This window comes from Barbus barbus, assembly GCF_936440315.1.
Source record: "Barbus barbus genome assembly, chromosome: 43".
Classification (NCBI taxonomy): Eukaryota; Metazoa; Chordata; class Actinopteri; order Cypriniformes; family Cyprinidae; genus Barbus; species Barbus barbus.
Window position 1 is genome coordinate 9,901,268 of NC_136721.1, and position 18,790 is coordinate 9,920,057.

The window sequence follows — 18,790 nt, forward strand, 5'->3', positions numbered from 1 at the left end:
AACAAACTGCTGTATTTTACTTTAATCCAAACAGCCATACCTTACCATACCTGAATGAGGCATTACAAGTCATGTAGAAACAAATTGAACTTTTAAGGTGAAATCCAAAATGTTTGGGGACGAGACAAATGTACGAAAAGTGACCTGTACACATTTCTCCAAGACTCAAGAAATTGAGATGCCAGCCGCTGTGGCACAATCAACATTGACAGTGGTTGATTCGAAACACTATTCAGGCAATGTGCATACAAAACCGTGGCTTGGTTTAGACATTATAAACATTGATTCAAGTGTGCACAATTACAACAATCACTTTTCCAAACGGAAGGGGACGGGGAAGGGGCTTGACATCATGACAACTTTTCATTCCACTGCAATTCACTGTACACTGTCATTCCGCTTGCATCAGCCAGTGACATCATCAAAGAGGGCTGCCTAAAAACACTAGATTTTGACACTTAGAAATTAAAGGTAACATGTAAAATGACAGAGGACTGTTATTTCGCTGGATGGAGGGGGTATGTTACAAACACACGGGCTAAAGGGGGAAATGCCACATGAACATCTTTAGTCTCTTTGAGCCAGTTAAACCGTTTCTCATGTCTGCCTTGCCATTTTTGGTTTTGGATTGGTTGATGTTTTTCCTCGGGCGTATGTGTCAGTTCATCATGCTCCTCAGTGCTACATGAAGTGCATCTAGAAAAAAGGGATCGTTTTATCACAGGTTAAAAGTACAAGTACGTACTGAAGAACAGCCATCAATATAAACTTAAGGACGCTCTTGAGCAGGAATACCTGAGCTCCAGGGATTGGGGTGAAAGGATTGGTGGTGCGCAGGATGGGCTGGTTATATATCACAGGCTGGGGAGCCATCAAGGGCATTGACCCCATCTGGCCCATAGGAGGAGGAATCTACAGAGCAATGAAATGTTCAGCGTGAGTGTTGTATTTGTGGGTTGAAGTCCTGCTGAGAAGTTCTTAAAGGGTTAGTTCACCCAAAAATGAAAATTAGCCCATGTTTTACTCACTCTCAAGACATCCTAGTTACATATGACATTCTTCTTTCAGAAGAATCCAATCAGTTATATTAAAGGGTTAGTTCTCCCAAAAATTAAAATTCTGTCATTACTTACTCACCCTGATGTCGGTCCAAACCCTTAACCCTCTGTTCCTCTTCGGAACACAAATCAAGATATTTTTGATGGAATCTGAGAGCTTTCAGACCCTTCATAGACAGCAAGGGTCCTTACACGATCAAGGTCCAGAAACGTAGCAAGGAGATCGGTAAAATAATCCATGTGACATCAGGGGTTCAAAAGTAATTTTACAAAGCTATGTGAATACTTTTTGTGCACAAAAGACTTTATTCAAATTTGTTTCCTCCGTGTCACCCTAGCGCCATTTTGTGGAATATCCACTGGATGCAAACTGCGTACGCTCTTCTGTGTTCGATGTATACTGCATGCGCTGTTTTAGTTCAAATCAAAGCGTAAATATACATAGAAGACGTATCCATGCGGTGCGGCTGACACAGAAGAGCGTAAGCAGTTTGGGTCCAGCGTATATTCTCCAAAATGGCGCTACACAGACGCAGAGGAGACGAACTGTTGAATAAAATCGTTATTTTTGTTATCTTTGCATACAAAAAGTATTCTCATAGCTTTGTAAAATTACAGTTGAACCCCTGATGTCACATAGATTATTTTACAGATCTCCTTGCTAAGTTTCTGTTCAAAAAAACACCTGCCTACTCCAATTCTAAAGCTTGAAAGAGCCAGGATCATTTTTAATATAACTCTGACTGTATTCGTCTGAAAGAAGAAAGTTATATAGACCTAGGATGCTTTGAGGGCGATTAAAACATGCTAATTTAAATTTTTTGTGTGAACTAACCTTTAAGATATTTTGAAAAATCAGAAAGGCGTAATTACGAATCAGGTGCGTTTGCATAACTATGGTCGGCGCAAGATGATGATGTACCTTTTTGTAAAATCAACAGAATTTAAAATCTACAAAATGATGAATAAAGAAAGTGCATTTACGTTTTTATTTATTTATGAAGGTTCTCTAAATTAAATTTTTTATATATTCTAGTGTAATTGTACAATACAATGGTATTTTGTACATGCAACTTAGATTTACTGTAAATGAAAACAATTATTTAATTAATTTGAACAAATTTACCATTAATACATGTTTTCTGACACACCTCCAACTTGGAAACTGGGCTTTAAGAATATGCAAAGTTTCCGACTGGTAATTACGACTTTGTGAGAACATTTGTGTGTGTTCGACAAGTAAATCCATTCTTTCTAACATTACTTGAATGAGCCATACAAGAAATGTTATTTTATGTTAAATAAAACAATACTTGCATTCATTAATGATGTATAACATCAATCAAAAATGTACCATGGTTTACGCATATTTAAAAGAAATGTTTCCTGAGTACCAAATAAGCTTATTAGAATGATTTCTGAGGAATCGTGACACTGAAGACTGGAGTAATGGCTGCTGAAAATTCCAAGATAATAAAACAGAAAACAGTTATTTTAAATTGTAATACTATTTCACAATATTACTGTTTTTACTGTATTTTTTATCAAATAAATGCAGCCTTCCATTAAAAATATTATAAAATGTATAGATTAAAATACATACAGCCGGTGATGTCACACTTCTGAACAGTAATGTATAAAACAGTTAATATATACTGAACCCTGAATATTATTAAGATGTAAAATGATCAATTTGACACCTACCATCCCATACACAGGCACTTGGGGGGTTGTCATTGGAAATGCAACCGGAGCTGGTGCCTGAGAAAGACAAATATTGAAAAAGTAAGAATTAAGTGTATAAAAAATTGTAACAGGTTTATTTTGATAGTTCTTTGAATTTAGCTGATTCAATCATGTTTATGTACAAGCAGGACTTACATAGCCAGTATAAATCATTCCATTCTGTATCATTACAAAAACACGCAGAAGAGAGAAAGACAAAGACATTACTGACAATCACACAAAACCAAGAACTTATTTTGTTTTCTGTGTAGTGCACAGGCCAAGTTGCTCCAAATTTGATTTGCAAACATATTGTATTCAAACATATCGAACCGAAGAAGCAGATTGAAATTTCCTAATGGAAGCATGCATTGAGCAATGAGTCAATTTGCATACCATCTGTGGCATCGGTATGGGAGCAGGGGCCAGGTGTGTGTGGCTCCAGGGTGCCGTGCCATTCATGGCTTTAGACTGCCAGTGGGAACCTCCAGACGATTTCTTCTCCAAATGAGTCCACTGAACTTCTGGCCTGAAAAGAACGCATTCCTACGTCAGACTGTTACAGATGTACTTCATGTAGCGGCAACAATTGTTTATGTTGTCAATAAACCTAAAATACCATTAACTTTACATGCTAAAAACCTTACTTTTTGGCTGGGGGTCCTCCAAAATGTAAATCTATGACAAATGCAACATGTACATTATCACGACAGGTATTACAGTCTGTAGTGTTATGTTAAATTGCCATAGAAATAAAATAAATGAGACAGCTGAGAGACTCACTGCCCACGAGATTGGCCAAGGACGAGTCCAGATCATTAGTAAGTAATTTTCCTCCATTGTAGAACTGTGTGCCTTGACTTTGGACCTGCGAGGACAGGGTGGGCTTCAAAAAAGCTCCTATGTGAAAACCAATCTGGAAAATTAAAAAGACGAAACAAGTCAATTATTTTTATTCCCAGCTCAATATGCAGAGACAAATATAAAGGGTTGCATATCAATTTCTCGCTTCAATTGAAGTCAGATTTAAATTTGATTTAATGCAATACAGCGTGGTTTCTCAGACTCATTCAAACTGGTAACTCGTCTGATTCAACTACAACTGGTTCAAAAGAGTCATTTGTTCCTGAATCAGACTACACTGGTTGTGCTGTATGTTTTTGATTCACTAAACAGATCTGGTTCATGAGAGTTGTTTCCTCATGAATCTGACTACACTGGTTGTGCAGTATGTTTTTGATTCCCTAAAAATAACTTTTCATAAAAGTAATTTGTTTGAATCAGACTATACTGTTCACACTGTATGGTTTTGATTCACTAAAAATAGCTTGTTCATAAGAGTCATTTGTTTCCGGAATCGGACTACACTGGTCATGCTGTATGTTTTGATTTACTGAAAATAACTGGTTTATAAGAGTTGTTTGCTCGTGAATCTGACTACACTGGTTGTGCTGTATGTTTTTGATTCTCTAAAAATAACTGTTCATAAGAGTCATTTGTTTGAATCAGACTACACTGGTATAGTTTTGATTGACTAAAAAACTCTTGTTCATAGGAGTCATTTGTTTATATATCGAACTACACTAGTAGTGCTGCATGTTTCTGATTTACTAAAAATAACTGGTTCATAAGAGTCATTCCTTCATGAATCAGGCTACACTTGTCAAGCTTTTTTTCATTTACTAAATAACAAACTGGTTCATAAAAGCACTGGTGTGTTTTTGAATATGAATTATCTGTTTGTCTGACCAATGAAAGATGAAGGGGAACCTGTTCGAAAAAGAACATGTTTGCATTCGTTCGAAAAATGACACAGTTCCCTTTTAAAAGCCATTAAACTTATCATAGAAATATGCAAAACACTCACCCGATTGAGTAGAGAATGTGCCATAAAGAAATGAGGAAAAAGCAAAATTAAAATTGTATTAAAGAAAGTGCCACAACACTCAGAAAATAGAAAACGAACAGAGACAGCTTTGTGCCAGTTCAATTACCTCCCCAGCTGTTGTTACTGGCTGGTAGGGTGGTTGTCTGAGCAGGGGTGCTGGAATTGTGTTGGAGATCAAAATGGTCATTGGTGAAGTTGTGCACACTGTTTGGGATAATCAGGAAAACACAATTAAATCTTGTAATGCAAACACAAGCACTTCTGCAACGTTGGTGTCGCTTGTCATTGGATAAATGTGTTTGCTAAGTGAATAAATGCAAATATAGTAATACAGAGTAATGTTATTTCATAATAAAGTGCCACTACACTAGCAACATGCCTCATGTACCCGTTTGTGATGGTAAGATCAGGTGGACTGGACAGAAGCTCGGTGGCACCGCTGCTGGTGCAGCTACTGTTGGCACTGCCCACAGACTGGCCGCTGGGGGATATTGTTGGGGTCTGCATGCCAATATCTTTGAGCTGAACAGCCTGCAGAACAGAAATAACAGCAGAACTTGATGACATTGATGTTGAATGTTTCCGAAAACACGTAATTGTCTAGATAAAAATATGCACAAGGGAAGGACTTTGAAAATATGTTTCATGCTGTTGTGAAGTCGGCACTCATTAGCAATCTGACAAAAATATGAAGCGATAAATGAAATAGATTTCTTACCTTTGCAGGCTGTAGTCGGTCACCCTCCACCTCCCTGTGAATGCAAAAACAGAATGATTTACTGGAACGTCTGATAGCTGCGGATACATAAACAAATCAATTGCGCTATTTAGGCAAGTTTCATTGTGTGAACATTATGAGGATCTGTGAAAACCTTACTGTGGGAACCAGAATCACCATGACAACATGATTATGAGCTGAACTGTAATGACCATTCAAACTGGCACCTAATTTTGGGCCAAGTGGATTTTGAATGCAATTTCCAGAAAAACGTTGTACTTTTGATAAAGCAGCATGATTATTCCAGGTAATAAAAAGGGTGTCTAAAATGCTGTGGCGAAATGAAGAAATCTTCCATTTCTGATTAAAAACTGATTTTGAGATTATTATTATTATTTATTTATTTGTTTTGTGGGAAGTCTACAATGTCTAGATGGCATAACTGACTGGAGATTTAGTCAGTATTTTTATTTTATCATTATTCTTTAATTTTTTTGTGACGAAGAGAATTTAATAATACATATTTATTGATATTTTATAATGATATTTCAATTTTATAATAAAAAATGTATTATTATAATTTTTTTCTTAAAGTCATGTGACAAGAAAATCATATAATAGAAATTAGACCCTCTTTGACCCTCATGAAAGCCTGTATGTTCTTAAAACTATATGAGATATTTTTAGATCTTTATGAAAACATAAGTTTGGTTCAAGTCAAATACAGTACCCCACTATTAAAAAATAAATAAAATAATTAAATAGATTTAGATGTGTAAACTCAAGATGAATGGGAGTATTTTTACACACAACTTATATTAAAAGCGGTGGTTCTCAACCACTTCCAAGGGGGCCTCAAGATAACTTAAATTGATTTAATTATTATTTACTTATTTAATTTTAGTAATTTATTATAAAGTTGTTGTTTTTTTACATTACATTGCATTTACCTTACATTACATTTTTACATAGACGTTACATTTACATTAAAACATTTTTTTAAAATAATGTGGGAAAAAAGGGACCTTGGAGTCAAAAAGTTTGAGATCACTGATCTAGAGTGATTAAATGATGGTTGAAACTATTTTTTTTTAAATGTGTGAAATCATTATGAATACAAAGAGTACAATTCCAAGAACATGGCAGAAGTTTATAAACTAGATTATCATAATTTGTTTTTATCCAATTCATCAGGCTAGACATTTGTATTTGTCATTGACCTGCATCCAGAATTTCAAGTACCTGCTGACAGTAGAGGCGTCTTTAGTTTTCTTGCCCTCCAGAGAAGCCAGATGTTGTTCCAGAGCTTCTAAGAGACTGCTGGGAGCCTGGTGGTGAGGTCGAGAAGGGATGAGGCAACACAGGTTTTAGGCAACACAACAAAATGGTTAAAAGCAGCAGCAAATGATCAAAACACACATACATACCCAAACACACAAATATTTGCACTTCTATTTATGAATCATAAAACAAGAAATTGATGCAAAAACTACATATATTTATATTATATCCTTTTTATTCTTTCTCTCACACACTCATACCTTCACACACACAAAGGCTGCGTAACTAAGAGAACCTAACAGTGGTTATGAGATTCTGAAAACAAAGGGGAAACACAACAGAAGTAATTCAAGTGGAAAGGACTTAAGCTTAAAAGCTACACATGCAAAACAATATCTGTTTCCCATGCAAGTTCTCTGACAGGCCGTTTAAGACCTGCGAGGTCAACTGAGATCACTCAAGAAGAATTAAAACCATGAAAAACAGAAAGCAGACTGACCTACAAGGGGGTTTTTCTAATCATGCACAGGATATAAACGCACATACTGCACAGGTATCAAAAGCCACAGCAGAACCTGCTAATCTTTGGATTCCACTTGGATTTCTTGGAAATAAATCGGGAGTAAAATTGTAGCCGTGCTGCTTTTCGGCCTGATTGTAATGTCTGCATCGCCATTTTGATAGATTCCCAAAACACTTGGAAGCCAAAGCAGGTTAACCAAAGAAAGGCAAACATCGAGTGAGCCCACGCAGTCAGTATGTTATGCACGTATTGCACTTTTGTCCAAAAGGAGCAACGTCAATTGAATCGAAACACCGGCCGAAAGGATTCGGCACACGGGCACGTGCGTCCGCTCTCATACAACGTTTGCCTTTGGGCCACGAGCTGTGTTCGACGTGCATGCCAATTCAGAGGAGGAAATTTCATGAATAACAAAAGAGCAGATTTCTCAGACGTGTAATTTTAAGGAAGACAATAGAGGGAGCATTCTATTGAGAAATCTGAAACATATGCAACGAAACAACACACTATTAAAGGAGAGATAAACAAGGAAGAGAAGTTAAGACAAGGGTACTACAGGAGCAGGAGTATACAAAAGGCCGTGATGAATATCTAGCTTACAGACAAGAAAAGGCACTTAAATAGGACTCGTGAAATAAGCCTAATCAATGGTGCTAATGCTAGAGTACTTGAGAATAGAACGCAGGCCTTCTGAATACTGCTTCAGCTTAAGAAAACAAGGCACTCCTTCCAATAAAATGTTTTGTTGACATGGTTGAAGTACCACTCTGTAGTGTGCCAGCCCAACACCTTCAGGAGTCCCTGTCCAATGTAAATGAAAATGTCAAATATGCCAAATGGTGGCAAACTGAAGGGGGACGTCAATGCCCGGCACCCCGGCAGAATTGTCGAGACGCTAGAAAAACAGGTCTATATTTCGCAGTGCTGCTGACTATAAAACTTCAATGAGGTGCCAGGCAGAATTTAGTCCCCAGCTCCAGTTTTAAGGCATTCTTTTAGTTTAGTGCACATTCACTGTTCTTCCCAAGAAGCTATCCAAGCAGAAAACCCTACCAGTACAGAGATATATGGCAAAGGTGAGCACGTACAGGTTAGGAGAGCTCTTTATTTAGCGAATCTGTCCCCACAACGTCAGACTGGCCACGTACAGCGTGGCAGAGATCGTCGCACAAGCACCACTTAGCCATATATCAGTCCGTGTAAAGCCGCCTTTTCGCTGTCTCCAACAAACGACCCTACCAGAAGTCGCTCCTTTCCACTGGAGAATGGCAAATTTCGAAATTTGCAGACTGGATTTGTGGACTGGACCTGAGCTTCGGTTGAGTTTAAATATTTCAACTTCTGTGACCAGACCACATGCGACAGATGTATATGTGTATTCCAATCTATGAAGCATGAGTGTGACATTTTGCCATATTTTTTTAATCTTAAATAAACACTCTTGTAATATTTAAGTCCAAAATAGTCATTTAATTATTTCCACTCATATTATATATTTTTCTCCAACTGCCATTTGTGAATAAATATTGATTAATACGTTATTCTTGGTGAGTACGCGGAGGGTAAATGCGATCATCTGACAGTCATGCATGAGTGTCGGAGACGGCGAAGACGTGGCTTTCGAATTACAAGCAGTCAAATTTCTCATGGGTGTATGCCAGTAAGAAATAGTGGCTCGAGGGGCAAGCACTAAGCTTTAATGAGACCTTAATTGACTTTTCATTGCTAATAAAATGTAGTTATAATCAAGGCAACGGCTATCAGAGATAGCACCTGTAAAAATTCACATAGACTAGCTTTGGTACCCATTTACCTCTGGCGACAACAGAAAATGCAAAACAGCACATCTGATTCCTTGGGAGTGCGCGGGTATGGAGTAAGTTTCTTGAGGCCCCTATCCTAAAAGTCTGATAGATGAGGGGGAAATCAAAAGAAATCAGGGCTGGGGATGATGGTCTATGGGGTGAGACGTGAATGAGAGATCAGGGTGAAGCCACATGAGAGAAACTGAGATGAAATGTACCACTAACCTGTGAGAGATCTGGGATGTCAACCTGATCAATTCCAACTTGCTGTGACACAAAAGAAAAGGAAGGGAGGGAGAACGGAAAACAAAACGTGAAACCAAACGGTAAAAAGAGAAAAACCGAGGCACGTGGAGAAGGGAGAAAGAAGAATTAAGAAAAAGAGCCATTACTCCATGCAGTGTATGAAAACCAAAAATGAAAGCATGGACGACTGGATGAATGGACACACACAGACACTGAGGTTCTGGAGGTGGAGGAGATGGTGAGTGAGAAGACACTTGTAGGTCAATGGTGAGATATTTACATGACTAGGTGAGAAACATCCAAAAGAAACACACAACTAATGTTGACTTTGGAAAAAAGACAAGAAAAACAAATGGCATACACACATTGTTATACAAAGAAAGAAATGTGCTCTTAAAGTCAACTTTAGTCAGTTTTTGGATAGCACTTCACCCTCTTCCTGAAGTCATATTATTCAGCCAGAAAGCAAAAAAGAAAAGGAGACAAACCAAAGAGAGAAGAGAAGAAACCAAACAAAAATCTCAAGAAGGATGTGCTTAGCATTTTTCCCCAATATATGCCTCCATACACATCAAAATAATGGGCTTTACAAACAAAAGTAAACAGCTAAATTCCAACCATCGCACTGGCACAGTTGTCAAAAATATCATGTCCTTTGTCAAGGTGCCCGGTGTTCATTCATCTATACAAAATCAAAGCTTTATCTTTGCAGCGTATCTTATCTTGTCATTAAAGCAATTATTCATCCAATAGATCCAAATTGACAACTGTGCCTGCATCCAAACTGCAAAACAAAGGTTCAACTCATCGTTTGCACATTAAAGGACTGTCGTTGCAGTCGTGTCATAGCTCTGGTCTTGCGGTTGTTGAGAGGGACAGATAGATAGAGAGACTTTCTGCTAAGGCATGCAGTGCAGGCACCAGAACAGGCAGCATGAGGGGGGGACCTCTGATACAGGTTCTTGGACCAAAAGGCAAGAGGAACACTTAGCAAAAAAGGGCCTGAATAAGATGAGCCCAACCATCCCATGCATGGATTATATCTGGAGACGTTTTACCTCTGCCACCTTGAGAAACTCTGAGAGCTTGGTCATCCTGATAAGAAACCTCTTGTATATTTCCAGCGCCTCTTTGCATTGATTCTTCTTCATATTAAAATATTTCTCTTTGAAGTGAAGAAAAAAGCACATTTAGCAAGTTAACATTTCTCTTTGAAGTACAAAAGATATTTTTAAGACATATAATATATTCAGTTATAAAAGTTGCTGTGACCAACAAGTTTTGCGCCGCACATTCATATGCGTACACAAACTACTGAAATTACATGGATCTTTGCTCTGAGGTGAATGCATTACCTAGCAGATTAATGACACCCTCATTGTAAGCAGCAAAGATGCGGATAGAGTCCTTGAAGAGCAGCGTGAAGGCACAATTGATCACCCCATTGGTCAGTTCATTAGAGCTGGCCTACAGGGAAGCACAAAGTCACAAATGTAATCAAAACATTTAAATATCGGCTTGCGGTATTTCTGCATTCCTACTAGACATCTATAAATCATCAAGCTTCCAAACTTCTCCTTGTGTGGGAAGCTGCATCTGAAGCGCCATAGAGGGGTAAGTTGTTACATCTACATCTTATATCTAAGTATGTTTAAGTAAAAGGTTCAACTATTTTGTTTTCAAGAAGATTTTTCATAAATGTTAGGTAGGGGAAGACTCATAGTTTTTGTTTTGTGGGTTTTACATTTTATAATTTACATTATTTTTATTTTTTTAATCCAAAACAACAGTTATTATATCCTTAATATCCATATCAAATATTTAATTCCTATATCATGTTATATTTTATATTTTTCTGTAGTTTTATATATATAAAACTATAAATACAATTTATATTATCTATACTACATATTTACATATGTATAATTTATTATGTAATGTATATGTAATATATATATATATATATATATATTACATATACATTAGTGCTGTCAAATGATTAATTGCGATTAATCACATCCAAAATAAAAGTTTGTGTGTGCTTTGTATATTTATTATGTATAGATAAATACAAACACATGCATGTTTGTATTTTGAAAATATTTACATGTATATAAATTTATATTCTTATATTTTATATTATATATGTATATTTAATATATAAACATAACATATGTTTCTTAAATATATAAATTCATCTGTTTGTATTTATATATACATAATTAATATACACAGTATACACACATACATTATGTAAACAAAAACGTTTATTTTGAATGCGATTAATCGCGATTAATCGTTTGACAGCACTAATATATATATATATATATATATATATACAGTGCCCTCCAAAAGTACTGGAACAGTAAAGACAAAATTGCTCTGTTGGCTGTGGAGTCAAGACATTTACAAATATGATTAAAAGATGAATATGAGACAAAACTACAGAATGTCACATTTTATTATTGGGTGATTCAACACATACATGTTTTACCAGCTAAGAAGTTCAGCACTTTTAGAGTTTCATCCCTCTATCTGATGTGAGCAGAAGTATTGGAACAGTTGCCTCACAGGTCTTTCTAAGTGATCAGCTGTGTCCTGTTGCATTAATTCTTCAGATATTAAAAGCAGGGAATGTGTCGTATCAGTTATATCCATTACTTCTGCATTCTGAATCTTGCAATTGATGATGACACACACAAACCAGGATGAAGATGAGGGAGCTGACTTTGAGAGAAAAGCAAGCAATTTGGATGCTAAAAGAAAAGAGGAAGTTAATTAGAGCTCCAGCAAAAACAAAGGGCATGGAGAAATCAAGAATTTGGAAACCACCAGCGACACCAGCAACCAACAACGACCTGATCGGCTGAGAAAACAACAGTAGCTGATGACAGACAAATCATAAAAGCTGTGAAAATGAATCCTAAAAGACGTGTCTGTAAAATCACCAACAACTTCCAGAAAGCTGGGGTGATGCTCTGACAATCTACTGTCCTCAGGAGACTTTGACACAGAATTACAGATGCTACACAGCAAGATGCAAACCTCTGACCAGCACCAAAAATAGAAAGGCAAGATTAGAGTTTGCAAAAAAGCACAAAGGTGATCCAGAAGAGTTTTGGAACTGTGTTTATGGACCAATGAGACAAAGATGAACCTTTATCTAAGTGAAGGGAAAGCAAAAATGTGGAGACAAAAGGGAACTGCAATGATCCCAAGCATACAGCCTCATGTAAAGCATGGTGGAGGTGGTGTCGTGGCATGGGCAAGCATGGCTGTCTCTGGAACAGGCCCTCTCAACTTTACTGATGACTTAATGTATGATGACAGTAGCAGAATGAATCTGGAAGGGTACAAAACCATCTTGCCAATCTACCAATATTCAAGAAAATGCCACCAGATTCACTGGGAAGTGCTTCATATTGCATCAGAACAATGACCCAAAACACCCTGCCAGTTCAGTCAAGGAATTTAAGGGCAAAGAAATGGAAAGTCTTAGATTCCCCAAGTCAATCTCCAGATTTAAATCTGATTGATCATGAATTTCACCAGCTGAAGAGGAGAGTAAAGGTGGAAACTCCCCAAAACAAGCAACAATTGGAATTGGCTGCATTAAAGGCTGGGAAAAGTATTTCAAAGGATGAGACCAAGAGTCTGGTGATGTCTATGGGTCACAGACTCACTGCTGTGATTGTGTGCAAGGGATCTGCAACTAAATAATAGCTTTTAATCTTTTATATCTGCCTTATGTTCAGCTGTCCCAATACTTATGCTCACATCAATGAGTGGGATGAACTCTAAAAGTGCTGTTCTTTTTATTTGGTAAAACATGTATGTGTTGAAACGGCTAATAATAAAATGTGACATTCTGTAGTTTTGTCTCATATTCATCTTTTAATCATATTTGCAAATGTCTTGACTCCACAGCCAACAGAGCAATTTTGTCTTTACTGTTCCAATACTTATGGAGGGCACTGTATATATATATATTGTATAAATGCAATATCACATGAGTATATATCACTATATATCAGCATGGCTGTGATTTCCTACAGCCAAATCACACTCATGCTGATATAAAGCAACTTACCCTATATAGATCAATTTTTGGAGTAGAATTCACAGTTATGTTACTTGCAGCTGTGTGCACATTGTGGTGGCAGAAAAACACTGGTAACAAGTGGGGGTAAACTTCATGGAATAAGAGAATGTGAGAATAAGATAAGAGATTGTGCCTTTGGATGTCAGAATCGGAATGCAAATCATTTTTATAGAATACTGTTGTCAAAGACTCCATTTGAAACTCAATGCAGACGTTTAAACGGACAGACTATTAATGAAACCTGCTGTGATTACTCTATTTTAAAAGCATAAATTTGATTTAAACAATAGGTCTACATAATATTCACATTTGCCGTTCATAGGGGACATATTTTATTTACAGTTACAGCATGAAATATTATTTAAACCTATAATATTTTACATAACATTTACTTATTTTATCTCACAATTCTGACTTTTATTTCTCGCAAATGCAAGTTTATATCTCCTCGTTCAGACTTTATAAATCAATTTAACTCAACAACTGCGAGTTAAAAGGAAAAAAGCCAGAAGTGTAGGATATAAACTCATAGTTCTGAGCCGAGGAAAAAAGAGAAAATGACGAGTTGATTTTTCTTATCAGTATTGTGACATATAATCTCGGATTTGCAAGAAAGAGTCAGAATTTTGAAATATTAACTGAAAATTACCTTTTTTATTCTTTTATTCCATGGCTTCAATTGACTGCTACTTTAAAACTGACATTTTTCTGCCACCAGACAGGCTCCGCCCACAAAAGCACCAAAATTGGTCTATACTTTGACAACATTCCCTGCTATTAAATCCACGTGTGTTAAATAATGCACGAAAAAAAGAAAAGAAAAAAATACAGTCTGTGAAATGCAGTGTTGCGCAAAACTGCCGAGATGGAAGAGCAGATGTGAAATAATTATACCAATAAAAATCATTCATTTTATTCTGAGATATTTTATATCCTGTACCTCAAAGTCCAGAAGGGCGTCCAGCTGATTCTGAATGATAGGTAGAGTCTTCATCAGCTTTTCTATGCTCATACTGCGCATCACTCCATCCGTCCTGCGCAGAACATATTAAGGTAACACATAGTTGAAACTGACAGGTGTGACCACAACTGTACACCTTCAAAGGCTGCTGTTCTTTCTGCAGTAATGCTGCTATTTGTCTTATTGGGCTCATTAAGGAATATTTCCCCAGAGCAGACGCCTCACCCTCTCTTCATCTTGGTGAAATCAGCTGCAACGAGTCTGTAGGACAGAGCCCTCTCGGTCAGATACCTGCTGTAACGTCTAATGTAGATGGACATATCATAACCTAGAAGAGACGTTCAATGATACAGTGCTTTAGGCCACTTAAAGCTTCACATACAGCATCAATCTGATGAGTAGGTTCACAAACAAAATTATTATGAAGTATTAACCATAAAACATACCTTGTAATGCGCCTTTATCTACGAAATTATTCAAGTTAAAGAGTGTGCTTCTTGATGCAAGGTACTGGATAAACCTCTGGATGATAAAAAGCAAGTGCAGGGTTATCGGTAGAGCAAACGTAGCAGAATAACAACAATAAAGAGTTACTGAAACACATAAAAACAAGAAATATTATGTTTCACAGCCACATGAAAAATCTGACAGAATGGTCCTGGCAAATACTTTTACATTGATTTTGTGACACACGAGATTTCATTGAGAAACTGACAAGAACAACAAGAATTAAAGCAGCGACTCTCTTACCTCATTGCCGTACATCATGAGGTGGTGTGTAGTAATGAGAGCTTTAAAGACCACCACCCAGCTTTGATTTGCTGTCCTCTCAAACAATGTGTCAGCCAAGTGAGGTATATTCACGTTCAGCTCATTGGTGCAGTGCATTAGATCTGCGGATGGTGAGCAAAACAGAGCAGAAACAATGACTGTACATGATCCAGGACGATTGTATTGTGGTTGAAAACGTCTGTGGACCTACTTATTAGTTGAGTACTGTTCAAAAGTCTGGGGTCAAAAGAAATTAATCATTTTATTCAACAAGGATTGCATTAAAGGGATAGTTCATCCAAAAATGAAACTTCTGTCATCATTTACTCACCCTGAAGCTGTTCCAAACCTGTATGAATTTCATTCTTCTGTATTTTGAAGAATGTGGGTAAAAAAATACATCAACCGTTTGGTTATTAACATTCTTCAGAATATCTTCTTATGTGTTCAACAGAAAGAAAAAAAAAGAAACTCATACAGGTTTGAAACAATTTGAGGCTGAGTAAATGACAGAATTTTTATTTTTGGGTGAACTATCCCTTTAAATTGATCAAAAGTGACAGTAAAGGCATTTACAATGTAATTGATCTGAATTCTTCTGAATCTTCTATTCATTAAAATAGCATATAAACATATTACACAGCACAACTGTTTTCAATCATAATACTATCATAATAATAAGAAATGTTATTATTATCATGTGACACTGAAGACTGGAGTAATGGCTACTAAAAATTCAGCTTTGCCATCACAGGAATAAATTACATTTTAGAATGCATTAAAACAGAAACCAGCTCTTTTAAATTGTAAGAATATTTCACCATATTTCTGTTGCACTGAATTTTTAATCAAATAAATGCAGCCTTTGTAAGAATACAAGACTTCTTTCAAATAATTATAGACCCCAAAATTTTGACCAGTATATTTGTTAAAAGAAAAATACATTTGAAAAATTATATGGCCAACGAACAGGTTAGAATGAACAAGGTTAGCTATTTCAGCTACACCCATCACTAAATCAGGAACACAGTCGTCCACTTTACTTAAACGTTTTAGTAGAAACGAGTGTACCAAAACCCCTTCGGGGGTCCATAAATGAGAATTCCATAAAGAAATGATTTATGAGTGAGTCTGGTGAATAGCCTGCACAAAGCCCAGACCTGAACACCTTTCGAATGAATCGGGAAGCTGACTCCGAGCCAGAGATGCGCATCTGTGTGAATAGGAATGCATCCCTGCAACATCTAGGAAAGCCTTCCCGGGAGAATGGGAGCGGTTAGGAAGGACTAACTGATAATGCCAATGGTTTTGAAATCAAATGTCCAATAATCAGGTTGTTTTGTTCATGTGTCCACATTCTTTCAGTCACATAGTTGGTATAAAACTGTATAGTTAATCTATAGCTTTGTACAAATCGGCCAACAAATCATTCTAATGACATTCTATGCTATATTTATCTGTTGTCTACTTTGGTAGTTCATAATTATACATGGTAAACTGCCATAAATTTGATGTTTCACTGTAATAGAACAATCCGTACTGATGCTGGTCTGCTATCTAACATGACATTGCTTGAATAGCGGTTACTCAAAAGTTACACTTGATTTCTCTGTAATTAACTGATAATAGAACCTGTCAGCGAATGCTAGCACATATTCAGAGAACACCTGCTACCTTTATTACTTTGAATGAGCCTGGCAGTTTATTAGATCTGCAGGCTGCTTTCTTTATGTCCCCCACAGGACATCTGCTCTGGACTCATTAACTGACAGCTTAATTGATAACCCGCTTCATTAATCAGCTACGCTTAGTTATTATTAGTGAATTGAAGAAAAACTCATTTTGCCATGTAAAGGAAGGTGCATCTTCAAGTCTTGTGTTAGGTGTCCATACTGACACATACAAAGGTGGGATAAAAAAAAAAACTCCAACCGCAAATACAAATGTCGGTCGTAGCAATCACCTTGCCAAGATAGTGATGGCATTTCAATTTCAGAATGAAATCAAATCCGTTATCGTGACTCGTATCACTAAACAGGATTTTTTTTTACATACAAAGCTATGCTTCTTGCATTAACCTAACAAATAAAAAACAAATGGCTCGTTTAACAAATACAACACAGCATATGTGTACAAATAAACCAGATTAAGGTTAAGGTGATCCAATATGAAACACCTAAGCAATAAACCCCACTGCATTATACTGCTGTCACCTTCAATGACTCAGACTAGGATAGCAAACTGTGTAAGTCAACAATGGAGAAATACAAACAGCAACACCAACATTGAAAACAGGAATTAAGATACAAATCACGAGCAATCTGCACCTTGCATTGTGTAAGCAAGCTAGTGTGCATCATGCTATGCCCTTGACATTGTGTTTTCTATAGGATTTAGCCATGAACACGTTGTCTACACAGGAATCTGCATAATTACCTAATAAACATCTAGTTGTGATACATCTCCGATGTGGCATGCATAGAATCCAAATGATTCGTATGCATTTCGAATAAATAAATAAATAACGTCATGTGAAATGCTTAAGAGGTGCCTGTCTTATGCAAATTGGTCAGTGTGTCAATCACGCATTCTAATTTGCATTACGTCCGTACTGGACCGTGAACGTGCCACGGTGACCTTCAGTTAATTGATGAAATGAACTCTATAATGACTGTCCAGAAATCATCATCTACTGTAATCATTTGAATGTCCTCGATTAGGTTGTAAATAGCAGCAAAGCGGCCGGCAAAGAGTGAATGTAGCCTATATGACAGCCGAAGCACAGTGCAAAACACAACGGGTGACATTTCGCAGCGTTTTTTCTGCTTTAACCTACAATCAAGGTGCTTCTTCTTGGGCGCGCTGACTTCGTGCGTCGTGGCCTTGCACACGGCTTTGCTGATGGCAGATCCGGTCATGCTGTGCTGAGCCGCGGCGATCCGGTCCGTGATGGACTGTCCCGACATATTACGATTTTCAATAAATCGTCTCTCAATCAGATCTATTCGCTGCAGGGGTGTGTGGGAGCCCGCTCCGTGGGCTTAGTCGGTCTTGCGGAGAGCGCTACCCTGATACGAACCGGACACGGGCGAGGATGCTCTGACATTCAGATAACGGCAATCACCGCGCGCTGAAACGATGACAATATAATCAGCGATCGCTATTTAAATAGGCCTACCAGTTCAGCACGCGCAAAAAAGGACACTATGTTACTCGCTAGCCTCCGGTGTTGCCGGTTAACCATGTAATTGCTGTTTGAACGAAGCTAACTACGATCTCGGCGAACGAAAATGAAAATCGGAGCGTTCTCGACGTCTAGCCGCGGAAAATCTCGCCCTGCTTCATTGCATGCGCGGAGTCGGTGCATCACGGAATTTGATACCAAGCATCATTTTCCAAATTCCTTCAGAGCCTTTACGCGTTATATAAATGCATGCGCTACGGAGAATACGAAATATTATGTGGATACTATCCCAGTCGAACAGTTGCAGCAGTGGTCCTAAATGTGAAAATTCAGCATTTCGTCGATGACATCTTTGATGAAGCAACAATTCCAATTTCCTAGTTAACAGCCGGACGCTCCGCGCAAAATGGCAGTATCAGAATCAGGTGACTGGAGAGGGGGGCGATTGGCCTGTGTCAGAATATCTGGGGTGGGCACATTAAGGTGGAATTTCCGCACTGCTTTAAACCCCCTCTGTACATACATAAG

The 18,790-nt window shown here is 37.5% G+C and overlaps 1 protein-coding gene across 3 annotated transcripts; it reads right to left on the reverse strand.

Moving 5' to 3' along the window:
- Positions 1-2: 2 nt before the first annotated feature.
- On the reverse strand, positions 3-18,671 carry LOC306862742 (phosphatidylinositol-binding clathrin assembly protein-like). 3 transcript variants are annotated; one of them, XM_079405691.1, is made up of 19 exons: positions 17,915-18,644; positions 15,058-15,200; positions 14,754-14,829; positions 14,533-14,635; positions 14,287-14,380; positions 10,600-10,711; positions 10,303-10,409; positions 9,224-9,265; positions 6,632-6,717; positions 5,390-5,423; positions 5,060-5,202; positions 4,778-4,875; positions 3,567-3,683; positions 3,431-3,461; positions 3,180-3,312; positions 2,940-2,963; positions 2,763-2,819; positions 796-912; positions 3-696 (listed from the first exon to the last, which is right to left on the reverse strand). In XM_079405691.1, the coding sequence occupies exons 1-19, from the start codon at positions 18,042-18,044 to the stop codon at positions 682-684; spliced, it is 1,662 nt and encodes a 553-aa protein (XP_079261817.1). In that variant the 5' UTR covers positions 18,045-18,644; the 3' UTR covers positions 3-681. The 3 variants fall into 3 exon arrangements, with proteins under 3 accessions (XP_079261817.1, XP_079261819.1, XP_079261818.1); XM_079405693.1 differs by lacking the exon at positions 9,224-9,265 and having other exon boundaries at positions 17,915-18,671; XM_079405692.1 differs by lacking the exon at positions 9,224-9,265 and having other exon boundaries at positions 9-696; positions 5,051-5,202; positions 17,915-18,645.
- Between the last annotated feature and the right edge of the window lie 119 nt (positions 18,672-18,790).

What these genes read in the sequence shown, in the direction of transcription:
- LOC306862742 (XM_079405691.1), bottom strand. Translation starts at nt 18,044, where the DNA reads ATGTCGGGACAGTCCATCACGGACCGGATCGCCGCGGCTCAGCACAGC. An exon ending in GGGTGTCATTAATCTGCTAG is followed by an intron (nt 10,410 to 10,599) that starts GTAATGCATTCA and finishes TTCACTTCAAAG; the next exon opens with AGAAATATTTTAATATGAAG. An exon ending in AGTTTCTCAAGGTGGCAGAG is followed by an intron (nt 9,266 to 10,302) that starts GTAAAACGTCTC and finishes TTTGTGTCACAG; the next exon opens with CAAGTTGGAATTGATCAGGT.